This window comes from Caenorhabditis remanei, chromosome II (genome assembly GCF_010183535.1).
Source record: "Caenorhabditis remanei strain PX506 chromosome II, whole genome shotgun sequence".
Classification (NCBI taxonomy): Eukaryota; Metazoa; Nematoda; class Chromadorea; order Rhabditida; family Rhabditidae; genus Caenorhabditis; species Caenorhabditis remanei.
This window is the reverse complement of record NC_071329.1, coordinates 19,823,451-19,848,329: the sequence shown is the minus strand read 5'-3', so window position 1 is coordinate 19,848,329 and position 24,879 is coordinate 19,823,451. Positions and strand designations below refer to the sequence as shown.

General features: G+C 39.9%; 6 protein-coding genes across 6 annotated transcripts; 2 read left to right on the top strand and 4 right to left on the bottom strand.

Moving 5' to 3' along the window:
* Positions 1-1,000: 1,000 nt before the first annotated feature.
* Positions 1,001-6,193, bottom strand: GCK72_008129 (uncharacterized protein; the record flags this gene model as incomplete). The annotated part of the gene is made up of 7 exons (XM_003105775.2): positions 1,001-1,149; positions 1,390-2,116; positions 2,670-2,861; positions 2,908-3,273; positions 3,334-3,471; positions 4,532-4,836; positions 6,106-6,193. The coding sequence occupies 7 exons, from the start codon at positions 6,191-6,193 to the stop codon at positions 1,001-1,003; spliced, it is 1,965 nt and encodes a 654-aa protein (XP_003105823.2).
* On the top strand, positions 4,142-6,259 carry GCK72_008128 (uncharacterized protein; the record flags this gene model as incomplete). The annotated part of the gene is made up of 5 exons (XM_053726655.1): positions 4,142-4,214; positions 4,264-4,390; positions 4,435-4,876; positions 4,925-5,677; positions 6,041-6,259. The coding sequence occupies 5 exons, from the start codon at positions 4,142-4,144 to the stop codon at positions 6,257-6,259; spliced, it is 1,614 nt and encodes a 537-aa protein (XP_053590849.1).
* A 1,187-nt stretch (positions 6,260-7,446) lies between these two features.
* On the top strand, positions 7,447-10,051 carry GCK72_008127 (uncharacterized protein; the record flags this gene model as incomplete). The annotated part of the gene is made up of 5 exons (XM_053726654.1): positions 7,447-7,453; positions 7,530-8,081; positions 8,414-8,627; positions 8,673-8,899; positions 9,798-10,051. 5 exons carry the CDS (start codon positions 7,447-7,449, stop codon positions 10,049-10,051), a joined length of 1,254 nt encoding a protein of 417 aa, XP_053590848.1.
* Positions 10,052-10,208: 157 nt separating this feature from the next.
* GCK72_008126 (uncharacterized protein) lies at positions 10,209-12,090 on the bottom strand (the record flags this gene model as incomplete). The annotated part of the gene is made up of 5 exons (XM_053726653.1): positions 10,209-10,377; positions 10,426-10,689; positions 10,933-11,534; positions 11,614-11,959; positions 12,020-12,090. 5 exons carry the CDS (start codon positions 12,088-12,090, stop codon positions 10,209-10,211), a joined length of 1,452 nt encoding a protein of 483 aa, XP_053590847.1.
* Positions 12,091-15,666: 3,576 nt separating this feature from the next.
* GCK72_008125 (uncharacterized protein) lies at positions 15,667-19,249 on the bottom strand (the record flags this gene model as incomplete). The annotated part of the gene is made up of 7 exons (XM_003105725.2): positions 15,667-15,855; positions 16,297-16,543; positions 16,602-16,810; positions 17,000-17,147; positions 18,384-18,747; positions 18,798-18,906; positions 19,127-19,249. The coding sequence occupies 7 exons, from the start codon at positions 19,247-19,249 to the stop codon at positions 15,667-15,669; spliced, it is 1,389 nt and encodes a 462-aa protein (XP_003105773.2).
* A 229-nt stretch (positions 19,250-19,478) lies between these two features.
* On the bottom strand, positions 19,479-24,683 carry GCK72_008124 (uncharacterized protein; the record flags this gene model as incomplete). The annotated part of the gene is made up of 8 exons (XM_053726652.1): positions 19,479-19,756; positions 20,083-20,233; positions 20,613-20,988; positions 21,703-21,829; positions 22,248-22,511; positions 22,559-22,700; positions 23,744-24,125; positions 24,571-24,683. The coding sequence occupies 8 exons, from the start codon at positions 24,681-24,683 to the stop codon at positions 19,479-19,481; spliced, it is 1,833 nt and encodes a 610-aa protein (XP_053590846.1).
* Between the last annotated feature and the right edge of the window lie 196 nt (positions 24,684-24,879).

Below are 24,879 nucleotides of genomic sequence, written 5' to 3'. Positions count from 1 at the left end.
GCATAACTTTTTCAGTAGAAACTATAAAAATTTGAGAAAATGTCTGAAAAATTGCAAGAAATTTATGTAAATCTCTTGAAAATTTTCTATTTTTTCTTTTTTACTGCGATTTTCATGAACTCTAAATACGGTATACGGTAGATAAATGATAACCTTCACTAAAATCGCCAATCACCAACGATGTCATCTAAACTCTAGCCCTAAGAGTCTTGCTCCCACCACGAAAACTACAGTACTCCACTCCAGGAGCACTGTAGTTTTTGTGGTGGGACCCAAAGACTGTGTGATCCATGTCAAGTTCGTCACAACAGTTCTAGACTTTGCGAGTAGAACAAAGTAAGAGAGACAAACGCAACTACTACAAAAAAAACTAGATACGTGTATAATAATAATAATGAAACGACAAAAAGTAAGAACACTAGAAAACACAGTTACAGTTCCTCTTTTTCATTAATGTATTTTTCCTCCTCTTCGAAAAAAAAGACAGATTCAGAGGAGAAACCCGTTCATCGAGACAAGAAGCTGTTTCATCTTCCCCTTCGCCGAGAGAGAGGTTGTGACCTTGCGATGTCTTCGAGAACACCCATAGACTCCGCCCATACTCCGTTACAACATGCCGCAGTCTCACTTGCAACACACAGTAGTAATAAAACTCGTGTTTTCACACAGTTTCAGTGATTATGATGATGATCATCTCATATCAGGTTATCATTGAGAAAAGGGAATTTATAGAAAACGTTGAAGGCGCGGGGAGGGAGAGTCAGAGAATCCAGCGAAAGGGGAATACAGTGAAACGGGTAGAAATGTACCTTTCTTACTGAAAAGTGAGTTTTTGAAGTTTTTTGATGGATTCTGAAACAAAACAATGACCAGTTGAATGGATGAAATAGAGAATAGAAAAAGAGAAAGCAAGTAGTAGGACACACACGAAGAATTTACAAAAGAGAATTTACATTCAATAAAATTAATATTTTCAACAAAAAAGAAATGTACGAACAATTTAATCAGAAGCCGGCAGTCCGCACATAGAGCAGTCTCTTGAAGACGCCTCGTTTTGGAATGTGCAATGACTGCAGTTCCAGGTGGCACCACCATTTCCACCTCCACCGGATCCTTCGTAAGGTTCGGCTCCTGGGATGACTGGGATATCTGGAACTAGGGCTCAGATTAATGAAACGTATATGGCCAGTGGGAGTGGCTTAAAATCGTAATTTCTGAAATTTCCGCGTTTTCAGCTTGAAAATGTGCTCCAAACCCGTTTTTTGAACCGAAAAACTTCAAAAATAGCTAATTTTCGAGATTTTTTACGCAAAAAGTTTATACGGTCTTGGGTAGATGTCCTAATTGAGAGGCTGGAGGACAACAGACAGAATACACTCATTTCCTTACCGTCATGTCCTCCACCATCATTCGCATGTGCCATAGCCATCAACTGATGCCAGTCCTCGCACTCTTGTGCCCAATCCATAGCGGCTCCTCGATCTTGAGACTTCACCGCCTCACACAACCGCTTCACCCATTCATCCGAAATTTGTTGCATTTCATTGGTCATCAGGTAGAGAAGGAAATGGAAATTCGTTGCCAATTCCAAGAATTGATTCGTCGAGAACTCTCCAGAATACTGAGTGAGATTTGCTCCTCCTTGAATCTGTCCGATCGCCTGACGATTCTCAACATGGAATTTTCGAGTTGTATTAGCTCCTGGCGCGTGGAATGTGTAATGTGGCTCTTTGGGCATTCCAGCTGGCACATCAACCAGAAGATATTCAACAGGAAGCGGACGTCCATTCTTCAGAACCTCGGCTCCATACTCATTTTTCTCAGAGTATTGAACATCGGTGATATAATGTGTTTCAGAAAGTGGCGTTTCACGGATATATGCCAACTCGGGTGTATAGAGAGTAGGGCAAAGAATATCTGCTTCAACCATCGCGGCGCACTGATTCGATACTTGATAACCATGGAAGTTCACATGCATCGATTCGTCACCTGACGCAACGACAGTGACGAATTTCGATCCGTAGTGGCGATCCATCGAGTAGTCGGTGATATTCGGGTGGGCGTTTTGGAGCATTCCTGCAGTAATACATTCCTCTGCCGACAGGAAGAACGAATCCTGAAATATTATCTTTGTAGATGTTAGCAAGAAGTATGTGATTGTTTAAAGAAAAATTACAGAAAATATTCTTTGTATACGTTAAAATATGCTCTTTTAAACATGTCACTGATTTTTTAGGCAAAATAATAAAATTTCCACGTTACTGTGTTCTCAAAAGTACAGTAACCCAATTAGAGGATCCTGCATTCTTCAGATTAAGTACAGTAATCCAGCTGGATCTTAGTCATCTAGATCCATGATCCTATGGGTTACTGTAGCTCAGCCTAAGCTCTCCCGCCTGAATAGTGTCTGCCTGTGTGTTCATAATATCCAGATGTCCTAAATTTTATATGACTGGAAAGTTGAAGACGTGAGGATTCTGAATCTGTTTTCAGGTTTTGAAAAATAAGAAAATTTATCGATTTACAGCGGTTTAAAGTCAAAAGTTGATTTTTTTGGGCGAAAATCGTTGCAACTCGATCAAATTTCACATTTTTCAAAATCTGAAAACAGATTCAGAATCCCTACGTCTTCAGCTTTTCAATCATATCAAATTGTGTCTTGTATAAACCTTGTGTCTTGTATAATGAACAGTTCCCTCTGCTCTCGCCGCTGTCCAACAATCCGTAAAAATCCATCCAACACGTTGTAATCCGAGCATTTCAAGCAGTTTATCAACAATTTTTGCATTTTTATCCTCCAAAAATTCGATTCCATCCTCACGGCAGTGTTGTGGGGGCTCGTAAATCGCAGCGACGGTAGCCTAAAGTAAAAATTCTGAAATTTTGATTTCTGTCGGAAACAAGCACCTTGATACCAAGTGGCACTTCAAGATGTGTTTGGTACTGTCCGATCAAGTAACCAACTCTCTGGTGTCCCGATAAACGCCAATAATCTAAAAATTGGTTGACAAGTTCCTGATTTTCGATTTGAATATTATCAACATGACGGAACTTTTGACGATTTAAAGTGACCACTTGTGGTTTGCATTTCGTGCAAATTCCTTTCGGGAACGGCTTGTGAGCGTCACAGTTCGGCTTCAAAGAGCATCGAAGATTCTCCAGTGGCTTCTTCAGCGTTGTACCCTTCCCGTGGGATCCGAGAAGCTTTCGGACATGAGCATGGAAACTCATATGCTTGATATCCTTGTCTTTCAGGTATTCCTCGTCGAATGGCTGGAAAAATTGGAAATTTCGAGAAAATTTGTTGAGTTTCGTGGAAATTTAGAGGCTTACATCTAACGGCAAACAGTTTGTACACTTTTGACGAGCCGGATGCCTACAACTTGGCCCTTTTGGACGTTGAATTTGCCCATCTTGCTGGCTGAGGAACAGATCGACCTCATCGACGCGCTCTGATTGAGGTACTTCCATCTGGAATTGTTGAAATTTGATACATAAGGTTTCCGGGAAGACAAAAATCAATAATAATGAGGTAAAACCTTCAAAAAATGTGTTTCTAGAGCAAATTTCATTGGAATATCTTGAAAAATCATCATTTTCCGCAAAGACATTTTATTATACGCGCAATTGCGGACCAGGGGAACAAAGCGAAAAGAGAAAGAAAACAACGAAGAATCGATAGTTTTTGCAAATAAGGTCCATAAATATTGTACTCTTTTTAAACAGATTTTTTGAAAAATATCTCGAAAATCAATAGAAAAAATCCAAAAACCGTCTAAAACGTCGAAACAGGTACAGCAGAAAACCGTGCGGCAATGTTGCAAAAACCGCGCGCCGCACCTTGCGTTTTATTTTTTCACTGAATTTCGAGGAATATTTTATCAAATCAATGGTTTTTAATAGATGTTTATGAGTTTTCTCGCATTTTTCTCCTTTTAAACGATAAAATTGAAAAAAGGAGCTCGTATTCATAGGAAAATTGTCTTTTCATTGACAAAAAAGGGTGCAGCGCGACCATTTTTGTTAGTAATTGCTTTTCGTTCTCATGAGACGTGTATATGCGTTTACCGAAAGTTTATTGAATTTTACCCTTTTTTTCTGAATTTCTCGTTAAATCTATTCAAAAATTGCGGTTTCAGCCATGTCCCGTCGTGTGGAGTTTGACTTGAGCAACGAGGACAACACGGAGCGTCGCCGTGCGAACACTTTCTCTTGTAAGTTATAGAATTCGTTGAAAATTGATTGATGGCCTTACTATTTCAGCGGAAGAAGACGGTGTGCCAAATGAGGTCGCCGACTATCTCGTCTACTTCTCTCGAATGATCGATGAGCAAAATGTACCTGAGATTCTCACTCTCTACGATCAAGCTTTTCCGGATCTCACCGAGCGGTAGATTTATATTCTCTGGTGCCTATTTAAAATATTTATTCCAGATTCTTCCGCGATCGTATGTGGCCCGATGAGAACGTCGTCGAACGAATTATCGGCCCAGGCAACAAGCTCTTCATTATATTGTACAAAGAGCTCTACTATCGCCAATTGTACGCAAGAAACGCTCGTGGACCACTCCTTGTTCATCGCTACGAATCGTTCATGAACTATCAAGAGCTCTTCTCTGAGCTTCTCTCCAGCAAGGATCCTATTCCACTCTCGCTTCCAAACGTCTGGCTTTGGGACATAATCGACGAGTTCGTTTATCAATTCCAAGCATTCTGTCTCTACAAAGCCAATCCAGGCAAGAGAAATGCCGACGAGGTTGAGGATTTGATCAACATTGAGGAGAATCAGAATGCATGGAACATCTATCCAGTGCTCAATATCCTCTACTCGCTTCTCTCAAAGTCTCAAATTATTGAGCAGTTGAAGGCACTCAAGGTTTGTGAAGTCTTTTTTCATTATACAACCTAATACTTATTATTCCAGGAGAAGCGCAATCCTGACTCTGTAGCTGACGAGTTCGGACAATCGGATCTCTACTTCAAGCTCGGTTATTTCGCATTGATCGGTCTTCTTCGCACTCATGTCCTCCTTGGAGACTATCATCAAGCTTTGAAGACTGTCCAGTATGTGGATATCGACCCAAAGGGAATCTACAACACCGTCCCAACCTGTCTCGTCACTCTTCACTATTTCGTCGGTTTCTCTCATTTGATGATGAGAAATTATGGAGAGGCGACGAAGATGTTCGTCAACTGTCTTCTCTACATTCAACGCACCAAGACTGTGCAAAGTCAACAGCCATCAAAGAAGAACTTCCAATACGATGTGATCGGAAAGACCTGGGATCAGCTCTTCTATCTCTTGGCTATCTGTCTGGCAGTCCAGCCACAAAGAATCGATGAGAGCATATCTTCGCAGCTTGCCGAGAGATGCGGAGAACGTATGATGCACATGGCGAACGGAAACATTGATGAATTCCGCAACGCCTTCTCTACCGGATGCCCCAAGTTCCTCTCACCAACTACTGTCGTCTACGAGGGAGTCAATCAATCCAAAGAACCACTTCTACGTCAAACTCAATCATTCTTGGAGGGCATCGAGTCGCAGATGGCTCTACCAGTTCTCCGTGGTTATCTGAAACTCTATACGACGCTCCCAACGAAGAAGCTCGCCTCGTTCATGGATGTCGACGATGAGCACTATGAATCGTTCCTCGGAAAGTTGCTGACTTATAAAGTGAGGAGGAGTTACCTAGAGTTCCATACTTGTAAACCTGGCCGGAATGGGCCGGCGCGTAACTCGCTTCAAAAAAATGAGAAAATATTATGAAATGAGAAATATTCCAAAATGTAGATCTTGGCGAGTTCTATGTCCATGACCTACTACGGGCCGGGCTAGAATGGCTTTTTTGGCCATTTTCACGTTTTTTCCCTTTTTAGGTAAAGGACATAGAACTCGCCGAGGTCTACATTTTTTATATTTTTCAGCTCATAATATTGAGTTTGGAGCGAGTTACGCGCCGCCCCATTTCGGCCCGGTTTACAAGTATGTCGAGTTCAAAGATCTACTGAATTTTCTTTTAATCCAAAATGTTTCCAGATGATTGTCAACGAACTCGGTAAAGAACCAGGACCATCGACTGTAGACGAGGACGAGCCACAGACTGATATCGATTTCTACGTGGATCGTGATATGATCAACATTGCTGACACGAAAGTCGCTCGTCACGTTGGAGAGCACTTCCTCAGGCATATTCAGAAGTTGCATGAGGTGCAGGATGTGCTCAAGCGACTCGATACGGCTGGACAGAAGCCTTAATTTAAATTAACTATCCACTTGTTTGTTAACTTTTCCTTTCTTCATTCTTTTTGCTTCCTTCTTTTGTTGAACGTTTAAAGTCTCTCGGTCCCCTCTATTTATATTTTCTTTCGATTTTTACTGTACCCTTGTGTTCTTTTGTCTTTGATTTATTTCCTCTTTTCCATGGTTTCTGTTCCAATTACACATAATAAGTAAGGTAAACTCGATTTTTTTTATCTCGTCGTACTGTCACGATAGGACATGGTTGACATGCTCCTGTTCATATTTCATATTTTTGCATCAAAAGATCTTCCTTGTAGTCACTTGTACCTTCACCTACTTTCTCCACTCAATAACACCTAGAATGTAGTCTTAGACGTACTCTCTTTGTGACGATAACATGTCTTTAGAAATCTGCGTCTCTTATCTTCTCGATTCCGGGAGAAATATAATGGACAACAACAAAGTGTTCTGCTTTAGAAGCTATTGATCTAATTCCCATTTTCTCGTATTAATTTGTTGAATCTCCCATTTTTCAGAACCTGCTCGAAGATCTACTGAAATCATGTTCAATACTGGGTAAGAAAGAGCCATTAAATCGAAAACAATTTTTTCGCACCGCGCTTCTAACAGGTTTTCCACGTTTTTACTGAAAATTTTCGACATTTTTGCTCCGGTGTCTTTGACTTTGAAAAATTGGTTAAAAATGCGTCTGCGGTGCGCCAGGCCTCTAGAAATTCAATATTTGAGGTTTTTCGGCCTATCTTGGGTCATTTTTCATCCTAAAACGCTCAAATGTTTTTTCTCGAGTTCAAATCGCGCTTGAGGTGCCCCAGACAATCCAGATTCTACTCAAAAACGCGCCCAAGCAGAGCCAGTCATCAATTTTGAAGGATTCAGCCGATTTTCGGACAATTTTCACCCAAAAAACGCGCGGGAGGCGCGCCAGTCAACTTTATTTCCAGACTCAGACTTTTAAGCGTAAATGCGATTTTTGATGTAAAAAGTTCGAAATTCCAGAAAATTCGTTGGAAAAACCGTCTTAATCACGAGCACCTCCCGATTTTTCAGAATTTCTTCTAATTCTGAATGATTGTCGAAATGTTGACTTTTTCGCGAAAAACTTCAAAACTTTTCAAAAAAATCGAAAAAGTGTGAAATTTTAACTTTGGCGCCAAAATAACCGGGCCGGGCCCGGCTTTGACATGAATAGTATGTAGATTTTGCACATTTTTACGAAAAACTTTTGATTTTTCGGAATTAGAATCGCAAAGTTTTGTTTTTCCAGAAAATTCGTCGGAAAAAACCGTCTTAATCACGGGCGCCTCTCGTGGAATCGGAAAGGAAATCGCATTGAAACTAGCGAAAGACGGAGCAAATATTGTTGTAGCGGCGAAGACAGCGACCGCCCATCCAAAACTTCCAGGAACAATCTATTCAGCAGCCGAAGAGATTGAGAAGGCCGGTGGAAAGGCTCTCCCATGTATTGTCGATGTTCGTGATGAGGTTTCAGTCAAGGCGTCCGTCGATGCAGCTGTGAAGAAATTCGGCGGAATCGATATTCTCATCAACAACGCCTCTGCCATCTCACTCACCGATACAGAATCCACCGAAATGAAACGATACGATTTGATGCATTCAATCAATACACGTGGCACATATCTGATGACGAAGACGTGTCTTCCTTATCTGAAGTCTGGAAAGAATCCACATGTGTTGAATATCTCACCGCCGCTTCTCATGGAAACACGCTGGTTCGCTAACCATGTGGCGTACACTATGGCGAAATATGGAATGTCAATGTGTGTGTTGGGACATCATGAAGAGTTCAGACCACATGGTATGGGCGTTAACTTCTTAAACTTCAAACAGAAATCGGAAATTCCAAAATTTCCGACACTTTTCGGAACATTTTCCCATAAGAAATTTCCCATTTCCTAGATATTTTTGGGAAAACTTTGGTTCCGAAATTTCCGACACTGTTCGGAACTTTTTTCGTAAATTTGTGCAGAATCGAAAGAAATTTCTGCAAAACCAACGGCGACGGTGACAAAACGTATCAAAATTTTTAGAATTTTTAGCTTTTACTGCATATTTTTTGCAAACATGATATAAACAGGGGAAAAACTAGAAAATCGCCTAAAAAAGACATAAAACATACCCGAATTCCAGGAATCGCTGTGAACGCTCTCTGGCCACTTACCGCTATTTGGACATCCGCAATGGAGATGCTTTCGGAGAAAGGAGGCGAGGCGGGAAGTCGGAAACCAGCTATCATGGCCGATGCAGCCTATGCAGTTTTGTCGAAAAATTCTAAAGATTTTACTGGAAACTTCTTGATCGATGAGGATGTGTTGAAGGCGGAAGGTATCACTGACTTCGATAGGTTGGTAAGCCTTTTGAATCTTCAAAATTCATAGTTTTCTTCCAGATACGCCTGTATCCCAGATGCGCCATTGATGCCTGACTTCTTCATTCCATCTGGAACATACGACCACAAATTTGGTCTAGGAGCCGGAATTGGGAAGAAGAAAAAGGTTGCTCATGAGGCTGGAGTCATCGAGGAGGAGATCAAGCAGATCTTTGTGTCCGCTAAACGACTTTTAAATGGAGATATTGTGAAGAAGACTGGATTCGTTTATGAGTTCATTTTGAAAGGTAAAATGGGAGCTCTGAGTCTAAGAGTCTAACAAGGGGAGTCCTCGAAGTGTCTTTTTTCAAACAAATCAAGATTTTGGCGCAGTGGTGGGCGCGGAGTGAAATAAGTGACTCTCCCCGTGGCGGCAGCGGCCACAGCGCGGGGGGAAGAGAGCGCGAGAGAGCGCGCCCCACCATTGCCGACAGCGAGAGACGCAGACATTTCTCCTCCCCCCGTGGACTTTGGAGTGAAGCTCAGCTTCACTCGCGCCCACCACTGTTTTGGCGCCTAATACTTTCGAATCGCTTGAAACAGGACACTTCTAGGACTTCCGTTGTAAAACAACGAGTCATTTCGAAATTAGAAATTCTGGACTTTTCTGAACGTGTTTTTCTGAGAGGAAAATTGGGGTATTTGAGTGGAAAATGGGCATTATCATAAGTATTTTTGGAATTAATCAACTATTAGCTTAGAAATTATGTTTTTTGTGAAAAAAAAAATACATTTTAATGTCTAAAAAGCGGATTTTAGCCCAGAAATGAGTTTTTTACACGGAAATTCAGGATTTTCACTTAAAAATGGATTTTCTGGCTCAAAACACTAGAACTTTCAACACACCAGCATTTTTGATGTCAGAACATAACCTTTGGCATAAAAGTGTACTTTTGACCAGAAAATGACAATTTTTAAGTGACAGAATAAGAAACAAATCGCTTTCCGATCTGTATTAGGTTACAGACATAGAGATCTACATTTTGTTATATTTTTCACCCCCTAAAGTTGCGTTTTGAGCGAGTCAGCCCGGTTTGCAAGAATAGTTTTTTGTACTGCCCCGATTCGAAAATTCAGACAAACTGACACACTACTAGATTTCTTCCGCCCGTTTCCAACAAATCTGATTCAGAATCTGAATTTCAGATCCCGTCACAAAAACAGAGCGATTCATCACACTGGATCTCAAAAACGGAGAAGGAGAGCTCATCGACGCGAAGTCCTCCAACAAAGCCGACGTGAAGTTCACACTTGCACCCGAACACTTTGCGCCTCTTTTCAATGGAAAATTGCGGCCAACGACTGCATTGATGACAAAGAAGTTGAAAATTTCCGGAGATATGCCGGGAGCGATGAAGTTGGAAAGTCTTCTTCGCAAATTCACTGAGGGAAAGCTATAACTTGAAAATATCATCCATTATACATGTAGAATCTCGATTTTTTCTATTCCTCTCGATTGTCTTGTAAATTTATTGTAAATTCTTTGTAAATTTGAAACTTTACAGTATTACTCGCTTCATTCTTTTGTAGGAAAGACAAATAAGGAAATATTCACAACTACACCGGTACCGCTGATCCTCTCTCCATCATCTCCATGACTATCATCCAAGGTTCTCCTAGAATCTTATTTAGTTCTTCCCGATGACTAGGAGACTTGTATCCGTATATATTGAGCTCCCTGTATGCTCCAATTGGAATTGTGACACACTGCGGAAATTTGATACACCTGAGAGATAAGAAATATTTAAAATGGAGTCTACTATGTACCAATTACCTTCTAGAGTCCAGTACTCCACAAATTCCCTGAAGTTGATTCCTCATTCCTTCCAATAACATTTCAACATTTCTGGTTTGAATAGAAATTCGTGTTCCGATATCCTTCAACTTATCAAGCCAATCTCTTACTACAAAAACGAGCTCCGCCAATTGCAAACTGCATCTAGTCATATGAATTCTCTTTGTTGGCACGCTCACTATAGTCATTTCCCAGTTGCGTCTAACACCAGGTGACATCTTGATCAAAAGGCTTTCCGTATCCCTGAGCACTTTATTTTGAAAGAATGCATCACGAAAATTCCGAATTTTCACAGTAATCCCTTGAGAGGGAGACTAGATTCATGAATGACTGGTCGGATCGCATCCATCACCTTATTCGTGTTTTGTCTCAAGGAAATCTGTTGAATTCGAAACTTGAGTCCTTCTGGAATTCTGAGAACTCCAGAAGCTATATCGATTTCTAGACAACCAATCAAAGTTATCCGTTTTCCAAGCAACATATTACCAAGGTGTTGTCGAAGGGCATCTCTTATGGAGATCCCTTCTGGAAACCTCACGTAGTGTCTTATAAACGGTGCTACAAATCTGGAAAGTTTTCCAATAGAAACCAATGAGTACTGCACGAAAGACCGGACTTCGGGGGAGGGGCGCTTCGGGAGCTAATGCTAAACCAAGTTGATCCCGTCTGAGATTTTCTAGAATATTCTCGTATTCTTGATGTTGCTGCTGTTCTAGAGTTCTATAGAATTCTAGTTGTTCCTGTTGGTCAGCTAGCTGGTTTAACTGGTTCTCTTCTGGAAGTCGTTGGAGACCATCAATCTCCTCTACTCGCTGTACTTGTTGTTGTGCTCGACGAGCTTCTTGAACATCTTGTCGAACCAGGAGGTGATTGTATTGAGCTTGACGGATAGCTTCCAGAGCACGTAGATGGCCGACCTGAGCTCTCTGAAAGTTTTGAGGGGCTGGACGTCCCACTCCCCTTGGACGTTCTCGAAACCGAACGGGTGGTTGGGGTCGTTGCCATCGGTTTGGGCGCCTAGGTGGAGATGGAGATCGGTTCACAGGACCCAAGCTCTGGGAACGGTATCTCTTCTGGGGCAGCTTGATCTATAACTCTGATAGGTTCTGCCCGGTTCCTATGACCGCCAAGAAGGACATCATTAAGAATAGGATATTGAAGATCAACCTGCTGGTCAAGGTTTACTAATTGAGCTAGCAGTTCAAAATGGTTCTGAATTGCATCGTGACCATCACCATTCTCACGTTCTATCCTCACATCATCAGCCGCCATATTTTGAACTAAATCTCGATTCCCATATCGATCTATGTCGTAAGGTCTCCCACCTTCCAAATTGACCAATCGCATGTCAATTGGCAATTCTGCACCGTCTGCAGGCTCCATAAAAGTGTGAAATGAGTGAGTGAGATTGTTGATGGTGAAACTCGTATTATCCAATTTTAGATAGCGGATGTTGAGTGGGATGACATGGTGTATGCTGCGGAGAGATGGAGCACGAGCGGATAGAGCATATCTGGAAGAGTTAACATACTCATTATCATGGTTATCTAATTTCATATAGTTAATCATTTACCTCAAGTTGGGTTCCAAATATTGCATGACACATTTTGAGCTTTGATAGGACAACGGTTGGTGTTGGTTCATCGATTCAGTCCCCAAGGTCCACGGAAGAAAACAAATAACTGCTGACGTGGAATCGATGGATTGAGATCTGCTGGGTAAAAAAGAGTGAAAGCAAGTGGCCTGTGGAAAACCTCATTATCGTTGACATTCTAATGCAACAACATCTGTACTCACCGCCCTTTTCTTTGCCTTCCCCCTAGACCCAATCGTATGTATCTACAGTAAGATTAGATTATGGGAAGGAACAAAAATATGTTCACTTTCGAGGAAATAGGTCAAAAATATCTGACGGTTGGTAGATTATTTTTGATCTAATTGTAAGTTGAACTGAATATACTTTTGGCGGCAACTTTATCGTGCTGTGAGAAGAGTGAAAATTCTGAATGCGCGCATTCGAAAGATCAATTTTGGGAGTGATTTTTTGTTGTTGAAAATATCGATTTTTGGGAATTGCTTTTTCCTTTTTACCAGCCGCACTGGCGTGCCTTTGGCATGTTAAGGAGTTGGTAACTGGAGTAGCTTGCTCGTTTCTTTGCCCATTTTTATGTTGTTTCGCACAATTTTTTAGTCTCTTATTGAGAGAATAAGGCATTTTATTGGGGAAACGTTATTTTTTCAGTTGCAACATGTTGACTGCAGTCGAGTCGAATTGGCTGATTTTTTTTTTTTGAAAATATCGATTTCTAGCGATTTTTGTTTTTCTTTTTGACTAGCCGCACGTGCCTTCGGCGAAATCTTTTTATTTACAGAATAATACGTTTTATTGATGAAATGTTCCTTTTTCAGGTTCAAAAGTCAAAACGAATTGGCGACCGTGGAAACATAAAGGAGGTCGGAAATGGAATGAAAGTTGAGAATCGAAGCGGCGAGGTGTAGAGTGGAGTGGAATAGATGCGAAACAATCATATTGCGAGGTAAGCCCCAGAGCCCCGAGACATTCGTATTCGGCCCATACTCCAAGGGTACAACAAAATAGGGTACAACGAGGAAACATACTCTTAGGTACCATGACTTAAAGGGTACTATTCTTTTAGGGTACAACAAATAAGTTGCTCATATAAGTTGCTCATATTTTGTTTAAAACCCCTATTTGAGCCATAATAAGATACTTACCACCCATCTGCTTCCAGAAAAAGTACTAACTTGGGAGGATGCTAGAATTCCCTCTTTTTGATCCTGGCGCTCTGTATTTTTTCTGTGAGTCGTAGCAAAACCAATAGCCTTTACAGTTAAAATATAGGAATTCTATTCCAGATTTTTACATTTTACCAATTGTGGACGTCATGATATTTCGTTGTACCCTTTGAGTCAACAATTTGTTGTACCCTATGAGCAACTTACTAATTGTACCCTAAAAGTACAACACCCTTTGAGTCATGGTACCATAGGAGTCATTGTACTATAAATATGTTTTACCCTTGGAGTATGGGCCCTCATCTTCGGATGGGTGGACTACACACGGCCTGCTATGAATTCAATGTTTTCTGTGCAAGGAACGTTTGCCTCGCCCACTTGCAGAGATCACGCCCAGAGCTGGGCAAATTATTTGATCACGTTTCAGTTCACGGTGACCGCACAACCTTTTTCCTTGAACTTGGTCACCCAATGTAAGAATTGGTAATTAAAAACAGCCGAGAATGTTTTGAATATATTGGTCAACTTTCACCAAAGATATAAAACATTCAATACAAGAATTCAAATAATTTGCCCAGCTCTGATCCCGCCCATTTATTGCGGCAGTGTACAAAAATTAAACGCAGCGTTGAAATGGAAATGGTTGAAATGAAACCGCCGCATGGAGACGGTGCGAGCTTTTCTTGCATAGAAAAATTTGAATTCATAATAGCTGGTAGCTGGGCTAGGATGCTCGTTTCTTTGTCACTTATTTGTTGTTTCGCACAATCTTCTTATATAAAAAATAATACGCTTTATTTGAAAGATTTTCTTAGTTCAGGTGGAACAGTCGAGCCGAATTGGCCAACGAGGATACAGTCAGGAGGTCGGATATGTGTTGGACAATCGAAGCGATGTGGATGGCGAGACATGGAGTGGATTAAATGCGACTGTATGATATTGAGAGGTACGTCACGAGAACTGTCCCCTTTGTTGGGATTATGGACTCACTCCCGAGAACTGTCCCCTTTGTTGGGATTATGGACTCACCCCCGAGAACTGTCCCCTTTGTTGGGATTATGGACTCACTCCCGAGAACTGTCCCCTTTGTTGGGATTATGGACTCACTCCCGAGAACTGTCCCCTTTGTTGGGATTATGGACTCACTCCCGAGAACTGTCCCCTTTGTTGGGATTATGGACTCACTCCCGAGAACTGTCCCCTTTGTTGGGATTATGGACTCACTCCCGAGAACTGTCCCCTTTGTTGGGATTATGGACTCACTCCCGAGAACTGTCCCCTTTGTTGGGATTATGGACTCACTCCCGAGAACTGTCCCCTTTGTTGGGATTATGGACTCACCCCCGAGAACTGTCCCCTTTGTTGGGATTATGGACTCACTCCCGAGAACTGTCCCCTTTGTTGGGATTATGGACTCACTCCCGAGAACTGTCCCCTTTGTTGGGATTATGGACTCACTCCCGAGAACTGTCCCCTTTGTTGGGATTATGGACTCACTCCCGAGAACTGTCCCCTTTGTTGGGATTATGGACTCACTCCCGAGAACTGTCCCCTTTGTTGGGATTATGGACTCACTTCCGAGAACTGTCCCCTTTGTTGGGATTATGGACTCACTTCCGAGAACTGTCCCCTTTGTTGGGATTATGGACTCACTCCCGAGAACTGTCCCCTTTGTTGGGATTATGGACTCACTCCCGAGAACTGTCCCCTTTGTTGGGATTATGGACTCACCCGAAATTTGAGCTCTAAACGAGACATGGTATGTACTCGTGGAGTGAGGACGATTTCACCAGAAAGGGTTTTTACCGCAGGGGCTTCATTGTCCGTCTCCGTTTCCCTTTCTCTTTTTGGAACTTCTGGAAAAAAAATTTTCGAATAAAAAAATTTGTTTTTTCTTTGTTTTATTGTTGGAAGATTTACAGAAATAATAAAACAGACAGGCCTACAGCATCGCTGTCTTTCTCGGTTTTCCCTTATGTTACCGACTCCTGTGCTGTGCTCTCCTCAAAACAAACCATTGAGATCGAAAGAGCGTCCCCAAAAACCTATAAATCCGTTTTCAAAATTTGTTGACGTTTAGTAGAGCTATAACGAATAAATTGAATAATTTATTGAATACCAGCCTGGCTGCCGCGCCTTCGGCGCTTCATCCGGCTGGCCTCTTCTTATTTTCCTGTTCACCCTCTCACAAAAGTGTTCACGTGGCCGAATAATACGTAAGTCGCGATTCACCTGTGAACGCTCACGCCTGTCGCTGAAATGGCGAGGGTTCGACTTTTGCCCATGGCGCGCCCTCCTCTTTATTTCTCAAAAATCTTGCGGACATCCTGAAAAACACACCGACAAATCCACAGACAGCGCCCACACGCGTTTTATATATAAGAATGATCAATAATATATATATAACAAAATTAACAATCAGAGAACGGAGGGGCCACAATCAAAACAAAAAACTTCATTATGTTAAATACTATCGATTGTGTCTCCGCCAATCAGTGTTGGGCTATCATTCTCCACATCATTATCCTGATCTACCGGATATCTGCTTTGTGCAAGTTTCGCCTTGACAATTGGAAAGACCACACTTTGTTGATCATTTGATGGTGTTTTGCAAATGTTCACCAAGCTCGGCAGTTTTTCTCCGTTAACCATCTGGAAACAACCTTTCATTGATCACAATTAAAGGAGGACAGAAGTCATATTTTTTTTTCAGATTCCGACACTTCAGGAAATTCTAAGAAACTTTCATCATTGGAGCATATGTATGCTAAAAATAGCTCTAAACGCCACAATTACCGTTCTCCTGACTCAAAATGAGCCTTCATGGAAGAGTTTTCCCACGCTAGTTTCTTCCGACGTGTAGTCCTCTCGGACAAAATTATTTCTCAATTCATTGTTTCCTCGTTTTTTTTCAATTTATATCGCAAAAAAGCAAGTAAATGAGGAATTTTTAAATAACTTTGTCCGAGAGGACTACACGGTGGAAAAAAACTCGCGTGGGAAAACTCTTCCACGAAGGCTCATTTTGAAGTATCGGAATCTGAAACAAAAATATGGCTTCAGTCCTCATTTAGTTCTCTAAAACTCCCACACCTTTCTCTTGAACTCCACTTTATAACTCTCAATCTTGCTCAACACATTTCGAACTTCATAGTTCTGCAAATAATATCTTCGATCCATTGCATGCGACAGCAAACGCATGTGATCTGCTATCTCAATCTCATCGTATCCTTCAATCAATAAATGAGCAATTTCCATCTGAATATCTTTAGTGATTGGGAGTGATTTCACATCCATTCCATGACCAAAATGTTTGGTACAACCACGGAGAACGACAGTCCTGAGAGAATGAGGCGATTTTTGTCAAATCTTGGAGAAGCAAACTGTTCTAGACCTACCCATCATCATTCTCCCTAACATTGAAGAATGCTGTACAAGTCTTTCCAATTTTCCTGCTTCTTCTGTTTCTAATCTTATCAGTGCCCTGATACTGTCTTCTTCCAGACATGTGACACTGATAAAATGTCGATTTGCAGAATACATTATGTTTTGTAGATGATGGGACGAATCTCGCAGTGGTTAGTCGCTCCAACTCGACTTTCCATAACTGAAAATATTGTTAAATTCTATATTTGCTTGGCACAGCTCTTACAACCGCGCTCTACCGAAATTGAAGAAAATTGTGTGCGGAATTGAGACGCAGAGAAAAATATACATTTCTCAAGGTGATTTCGGTGGAGCGTGGTTGTAAGAAGCGTGCCGTGCTAATACAACCCATTGACTCTATAGTACACACCTTAAACTCTGTAATATTCTTGAAAATAATGCTTTCGAATGGGAGATTATCAATGCCATGAGTTAATTGCATGTGTTTTACAATCGTCGCAATAGAATCACATCGAGTCTTGCAATTGTGCACAGGACAGAGTAATCCAACATGAAGACTGAAAAGAAAATGTTGTTTTTTTTAATCGGAAAAAATCTTACTTTCAAAGCGGGCCGGCGCGTAACTAGCTACAAATGTTATACACCAAAATGTAGACCGGAAAAATGATTTAAATCTACTGGAAATAAGATTTCTGCCAACTTTGAGAAAGATTTTGAAATTTTTGTCAGATTTTTACAGGTTTTAGACAGAAAAATGGTTCTGAGAGCTCAAAAATTACTAAAATCGGCTGGGCAGGGTCTCAAGCCGATATTAAAGGAAAATCACTTTTAAAATCCTCAAAATGATTTAAATACGGTCTCAGATTGGTTCGATTTGTTATTTGAACTGAATTTTAACAATATTAGCAATTTTAAGCGGTTTCGTTTGAAAAAAATTTGGAAATCAACCCGTACCAGTCAAAAACGGTATCAGATTGTGATTTCAGCCTATTTTGCTAGATTTAGAGCAAAAAAAAGTTGAAAGCGGATGAAAATGGATTAAAAACGATTTCAGACAATAACAATCGCTTCAAAATCAGTCTGAAAATGTTATTAAAATTTCAGTCCTGATTTCTGCCGATTTTGACTAAGAAGCCTTCCTAGGCCAGCCCGCGGCACATTCAGAAATAGCCATCCGGCCCGTATTAGGTCACGGAGATAGAGTTCGCCGAGATCTACATTTTGGAATATTTTCAGCTCATAATATTGAATTTGAAGCGAGTTACGCGCCATCCCGGTTTGCAAGTACGGAAAAAGGGTGGAGTCGCGAGTTTCGTGGTATAAATGTAAAGTACAAAAACTGTGTCTGTGAACAGTAATATCATTATAACTATGAATTTTGCAGACTTACAAAATCTCGGCTCGGTCCGGTCCGGTCGGCCCGAATTTAAAAAATGTTCACAATTGTTCACAATTTTTTTTGGAATTGTTATCAAAAATTGTCAAAAATATTATGCACGCTTGACCTTTTACCGATGTTTAAAAACATAGTCAAAAATGTGCCTTTTTTGCAAAAAAATCGAAATGATTATATTTTTTCTGAGACCCAGACCGGTGAAAAATCTCAAATCGGCCCGACCTGTTGTAAGTGTGGAATTTTGCTGATTTATTTCTACTTTAGTCACTCCGCGCTTTCTCCCTGTTTCGTTTATTCCATTCTTCTGGTACCGCCTTGTTTGAGAAATTTTCGGCGGTAATTAGTAAATTCGTGATAATTATTAAGATATTGATGTTTCATATTAAACCGTAGCTACCTCATAATATTTCCAGATCCATAGACAGCATGTTTCCGTAAGTGTGTCTGATACAATTTGTTCTGTCTCCATATAAAATCACAAGTGTCACACGTGGCACAGTCGGAATCAAATCCCGCCTGTTTTGCGGTCAAAGTTAGTCGTTTCTGGAAGTACCGATCCGGAAGTGCTGTCAGTTCATGGTTTATGTAAGATTCTTCATGTTCTAGCGGAGATTTCGGATAGAATAGCCTCGTTGTTGCTGTAGTCAGGTGACTGGTGTCACTGACTGAAATTCCACGTAGATGCCGTGTTGCTGGAATCAATCTCATCTCGGGAAACTGAGTGAGACGTTCTTCAGTGGTACGGAACTCGATGTGATGAGCTGGGAATGATAATTAGTGTAATTGACTTAATTACTCTCAATTTCCTCACGATTTTCAAACAAATCGTAAATTTGCTGAGCTTCCTTATGTTGAAAGTAACGATGATTCTCCGCATAATGAGATTCTGCATAATTCGAGTTTTCGTCATGTAGGCTGGTCTGAAAATTACTTATTCATATTAGCCTCGTTCAACTGCGCCCCACCGCAAACGAGAGTGTCGGCGAGAGACGCAGAGTTTTTTCTCGCGCCGACATAGATTTTCAGTTTTTGACCTACTTGTTTTCGCTTTTTTTTAAATAAATTATTCTGAAAAACAGCAAAAATAGGTCAACAACTGTGAAAATCTGTTTCAGGGTGAATATATAACTTCTTATTGACCTCGGCATAATATTGGAATCCCTCGCCATCTGAATCTTCATCGACGAAATCTGAAGACATCGAACCGTCGTAATGGCCTTCTAGCGATAGAGGCGACATTTCATTATCATCCGAATTCGACATAGCTGATTTAACCAAAAACCTTGAATTATGGAGGACATTTTCTAGAAATGTTATAAAATAAGTAACTGTGCTCAAAACAACAACGAGATTCAACAATCAAGAAGGGAACAACTGCTGGAATTTTATAAGAATGCAGTTGCAAATAACAAAGAGTGGTGAAATACCAAAAAAACAACACAATAACAACAAGAAAACAGGGTTTAACAAGGGTAAAGCATTTCAAAAAAATTTAGAGAAGAAGGACGAGTCTCTCGAAAAGTCTTCCTTTTGTATCACTGGACAATTCGGAGTATTCTGGAGAACTCTTAACGTCTACAGCTTTCTTTTTGGAATCCATCAGACTGATAGACTTGTCCAAAAGACGCTGCATTCGATATTTATCAGCAATCCATATCATTTTGATATTATCCAGTTTTGAGTTGTTGAGAAGATGATGCTCAACTTGACCGATGACAGATGGTACCTTGAAGCGGGATGCCATTTCCAGAAGTCGCGGAATACGATTTTCTGAAAAAAAAACCTATTTTTGCTTTACTTATTTTACAAATGCGCTCCACCGCAAACAAGAGAGTATCAGTGAGAGACGCAGAGTTTTTTTCTCGCGCCGTCACAGATTTTCAGTTTTTGACCTATTTTCGCTATTTTTCATAATAATTTACAAAAACTTGTGAAAAACAGCGAAAGTAGGTCATAAACAGTGAAAATCTGTGTCGGCGCGAGAAAAAAACTCTGCGTCTTTCACCGATACTCTCTCATTCGCGATGGGGCGCAGTTGTAAGAAGGGTGGACTGCTAATAAGTTGTATCATATCACAACTCGAATTAGATTCTTACCATCCGGAAAGCCGGTATACGGATGAATAGCTCTGATGAGTAATTCGAAATCCTCATATTTGACGTCATCAATGGAATATTGATTTTGATTCTCACTTTCCCCATCTTTGGAGAATAATTCCTCGAAATAATCCGAATGGTAGGAAAGGAACTGAAAATGAAAATGAACCGAGAGGCTAACTAGGGAAGATCATAGAGTCAGTTTGGAGTTATGAGACGTGACCTATATCATTGGAAAGCTGAGAAAACACTGATTTCAAATATATATTTTGCTTTTGTCCTCAAGGCCTGGGATTCGAGAAAAACAAGGTTCTGAAAAATGCGAAAATTCAAACATTTCTCGTGTCAGAAAGGTAATAATTTCACATTTTTCAGAACTTTGACCTCGTTTTTTCTCGAATACCAGACATCGAGGGCAACAACTGAATAAATATTTGAAGTCAGAGGTTTCTCAGCTTTCCAATGATACAGGTCCCGTGTCATAACTCCAAACTGACTTCATGGCCTTTCCCCAAACTAATTTCTCTTACAGATTTATTGACATAGAGCAACTTTGCATCAACCACTAAAATAGTGTCATTTTTCTTCGACGGGAGGAAGATTTCAAGTTCTGGATTACTTTCTTCTATGATCACAGTAACATCTCGATATGAGTATATAGGAATGAAATGATATTCGAACGCGACACGAATATCATTTGCTGCATTTCCAATCACGTGTTCAATCATCTGAGTGGATTCTGTTAAATCAACTGGGATCAAGAAAGGAGGGAATGAGTTATCAGGGGATTTCAACTGAATATCTCCTGATAATCCATCAATTCCTTGAGATTTCAATTCTTTCCAATCGAAATTCCATGTCAAACTGATTGGTCCTTTTTGGTAGATCATATATCCATTCCAGACGCTGAAACAACCGATTTTTATTCAATTTTTCGACAAATTAAATTAATATCTGGTACCTCACAACAAAAAGCTTTTTTTCTGTGAAAAACTCATTCTTAAGCCCGAAAAATATAGCAAAACAGCAGACCTATATAATTGGAAAGCTAAAAAAAAACACTGATTCCAAATATTTATTAAGTTTTTGTCCTGGGGCCAGGTATTCGAGAAAAACGGGGTCAAAGTTTTGAAAAATAGAGAAAAAAAACTATTTCATTTTTTTCTGTGCATGAGAAGACCGCGCTGCACACGTGCCGCGACAACGCCCACTCCCATTTTAACGCTGCGTTCCATTTTTGAACTGTCGCAAAAAATGGGTGTGGCCGCCGCGGTCTTCTCATGCACAGAAAAAAGTGAACTCATAATAGTAGCGCGTAATAAGGTAATAAGTGGTAATTTTCCGAACTTTGACCCCGCTTTTCTCGAATACCAGGAATCGAGCCTCGATTATCGAGAGCGAAAACTGAATATATATATTTGAATACAGCGTATTCTCAGCATTCCAATGATATAGGTCACGTGCAATAACTCAAAAGTGACTCCATGACCAAGGTAAGTTTCTAGAAACGTCGCCTGTCAAATACGACGACAATCTAGTTAATTTTCGATATTTTACAACAAAAAGTATATTTTCCTGTAAAAAACTCATTTTTAGGCCTGAAAAATCCTTTTTTTTTACCATTTCAATCCTTTATTGGAACTTTCATCAAGAACAGTCGAAGAAGTATCGATGAGTGCGGAATTACTTTTGTATTCCATCACTTCATCAATAGTTTTTAGAGTAATAAGTGGAGGTGGTGAGTTGGCTGAAACAAGTTAAGATTTGTGGTTTTCATAAAGGGGACCATAAGAAATTTCGACCAAAAAGACTTCTTTTTGAGAATGCTGCAAAACCGTTTTCCCGGTAGAACTAACCATACAAACAAAATTAAAAGGTTCAGAAAATTACAAAAATCGATAATTCTACGAGAAAAACAGTATTCAACTTGAAAATTTAAATAAAAGTTTTTTTGGTCAAAATTTCTTCTGGTCTTCTCTATGAAAACTATAAAACTGATTTTTGACTTTTCGAATAGTTTATTATCTGAAAAAGTCAAGTTTTTACTGGAATAACGGTGCTCATGGCTGTGGAGCTCATGGCAGCGAAATGTCCCGGAGCCGCATTCAAAACGCATTTTTCTTGGCGCAAAATTGACAAAATGTTCAAAAGAGCGTACTGCTTACCGGTCTGGGCATGGAATGCGTGATTTGGAATCACATTTTCAACATTATCAAGCTTCGGTTGCATGACTGGAACGCTTTCAACTGGAACATTCAATGATTCCGCACAGAAACTCGCCAACTTCTTCAGTTTATATCTTTCCGCCATTTGCATTCTCTTTTGCAGCGATTTCTTTGATTTTTCTACCAGAAACTCCTCGCATTGTCGTTTGGCTAACGGAGAATCGATGAGTTTCGCAAGAAGAACGATTCCTTCGACGTTATTCTCTGAAATTTAAGAATACCAGAGAATCAGAGAATGTTTGAATAGATACCATTGATAACGGGGTGTCCGTGAAGAAGTTCGAGAAGTTTCTGAAAATCATCCGAATCGATGAATGGGAGAGCCAATTTACTGGTTTTCTTGTGTTTTTCGATGAAGAGACTCTTGAAGTATGAGGATTGTGAGGCAAGGAACTGAAAAAAAACATTTTTGTTAAATAGTGCAATTAGGTATTTTTATTCATTTTGCACATATACTAGGAGTATCTGTTGAGAATTGCCTAATTCGGCGCTCGTAGTTCCTAACATGAAATATTCCGCGATACTTGTCAATGAAAAGTTGTCAAAAAGTGAAAAATCGACCGTTTTCGGGTTAATTTATAGAGTTTAAAGCGATTTTTTGTGTATTTTGCTATAAAAAAATCGTTTTTTTGCGATGAAAACAATTTAAGCTGAGCTAACATTATCGACATTTAGTTGAACAATGGAGAAATTCGCCATTTTAGATTTCCAGACAGTTTTTTTTTCGTTTCGGACTAATTTATGCGGCTTTGAGCGGTTTTTTTTTGTGATTTTTGCTGTAAAAATAGTTTTCAGGGTTGAAAACGACATAAAATCACCCAAAACCAATTATTTTCAGCCCAAAATTAACAAAAGTAAACATTTTTCCTAATTTTTGCTTTCAAAACGTCATTTTTACAATTAAACACCATAAAAATGAGTTTTTAATAGACTTGACAATTTTCAGTAAAAAATAAGTTTTTTAAATACTATTTTCACGGTTTTCAGTGTAAGTCTCGAGAGAATCGAGTGGAAAATGTTGATTTTAAGATGAAAATCAACTTTTGAATGTATCGAGTGGAAAATGTTGATTTTAAGACGAAAATCAACTTTTGAATGTCAAAATCTGAAAAAAAAAAGCGGCAAAGGTGCACCAGCCTCGCGTTTTTATTAAAAAATTTATCGATACTCCACAGTTTTAAAACCAGTTATTATGAATTCAATTTTTTCTGTGCATGAGAAGACCGCGCCGCACACACGCGGCGACCACGCCCACTCCCATTTTAACGCTGCGTTCCATTTTTGAACAGTGTCGTAAAAAATGGGCGTGGCCGCCGCGTGTGTGCGGCGCGGTCTTCTCATGCACAGAAAAAATTGAATTCATAATATATTGCGTTGAACAGCAAGAAAACAGACAGAAAATCTATAAAAAGCTGTTTTTTTCCTGAAAATGTTACCTGTTTCGACAAATAAAACTTATTTTCTCCGATAAGCATCATAACATCTGACAGATCTTCATCATTGAAATAAATCAACCTTTCTTCGTTAAATCCAGTCATTTTTTCGATCAAAACATGTGCTTCGACTTCTAATGTGTCATTAATAACACATTCCGTCATCATTGTCTCCCAATTCATAAAACTAGCGAATCCATAAGAAGTGAACAGATTTTGCGGGTTAGTATTGCCAAATGTGTTCTCTGCACTCAGAAATCGATTATATCCAGACACGATTCTCAGTTGAATTTGGGTTTTAACGGACCAGTTTCCGATTTTGAACGATTTTGGGCAGTTCAGATAAAATGAGAGATTTCCGTCGTTACGAGCTATATAGATGCGCCTGAAAATAGGAAACTGAACATAGGGGAAAGTCGAAATCGTTCAGAAATTTGATTTTTTGCAAAAAAGTAGAATTTCCGACTGCGTTTTCAAATATCGATAAAAACCATACTTGCAACGGGCCGACTATGTTTTTACATACCGATAAAACTCAAGTTTACATAGGATTTTTGACTATTTTTGACGAAAATTTTAAAAAATTTCGAAAAATTTGTGCTCATTTTTTGACTCCGGGCCGGCAACTTTCTCTACCGGCCTGGCCCGAGCCGGGTCGGGCCGATATTTTGCAAGTATGATAAAAACTCAGGCGTACATTGGATTTTTGACAAAAATTTCTTTGCGAAAAAATTTTGCTTTTAATACAAAAACCCCGTTTTTTAACGAATTTTTTGAATGAAATTCCCATATCTGTTGCGTATAACTTGTTCTCAACATGCTCCACATACCAGGGAACATTGAAATGTTCTTCCTCTCCACTAAACACTGGCTTCTTCTCGATAATACTCGATACATTTTTAAATGTGTGCTTTAGAACAAATTTCTTCGATATGGTAGACATTTTGGGAGAGTTCGTCCTGAAAATGTAAGAATATAATTTTAATATGTGAGTATTTGAGTAGAAAAACAAGAATTTGAAGTAAAATCGGACTGAAAATATTTTAGAGTGAGCAATTTCGAAAATTTTCATTGAGTGAGTACGGTAAGCAAATACGCAAACACCGCGGCTACAGTAGTAGGTCTGAAATTCAAAAATA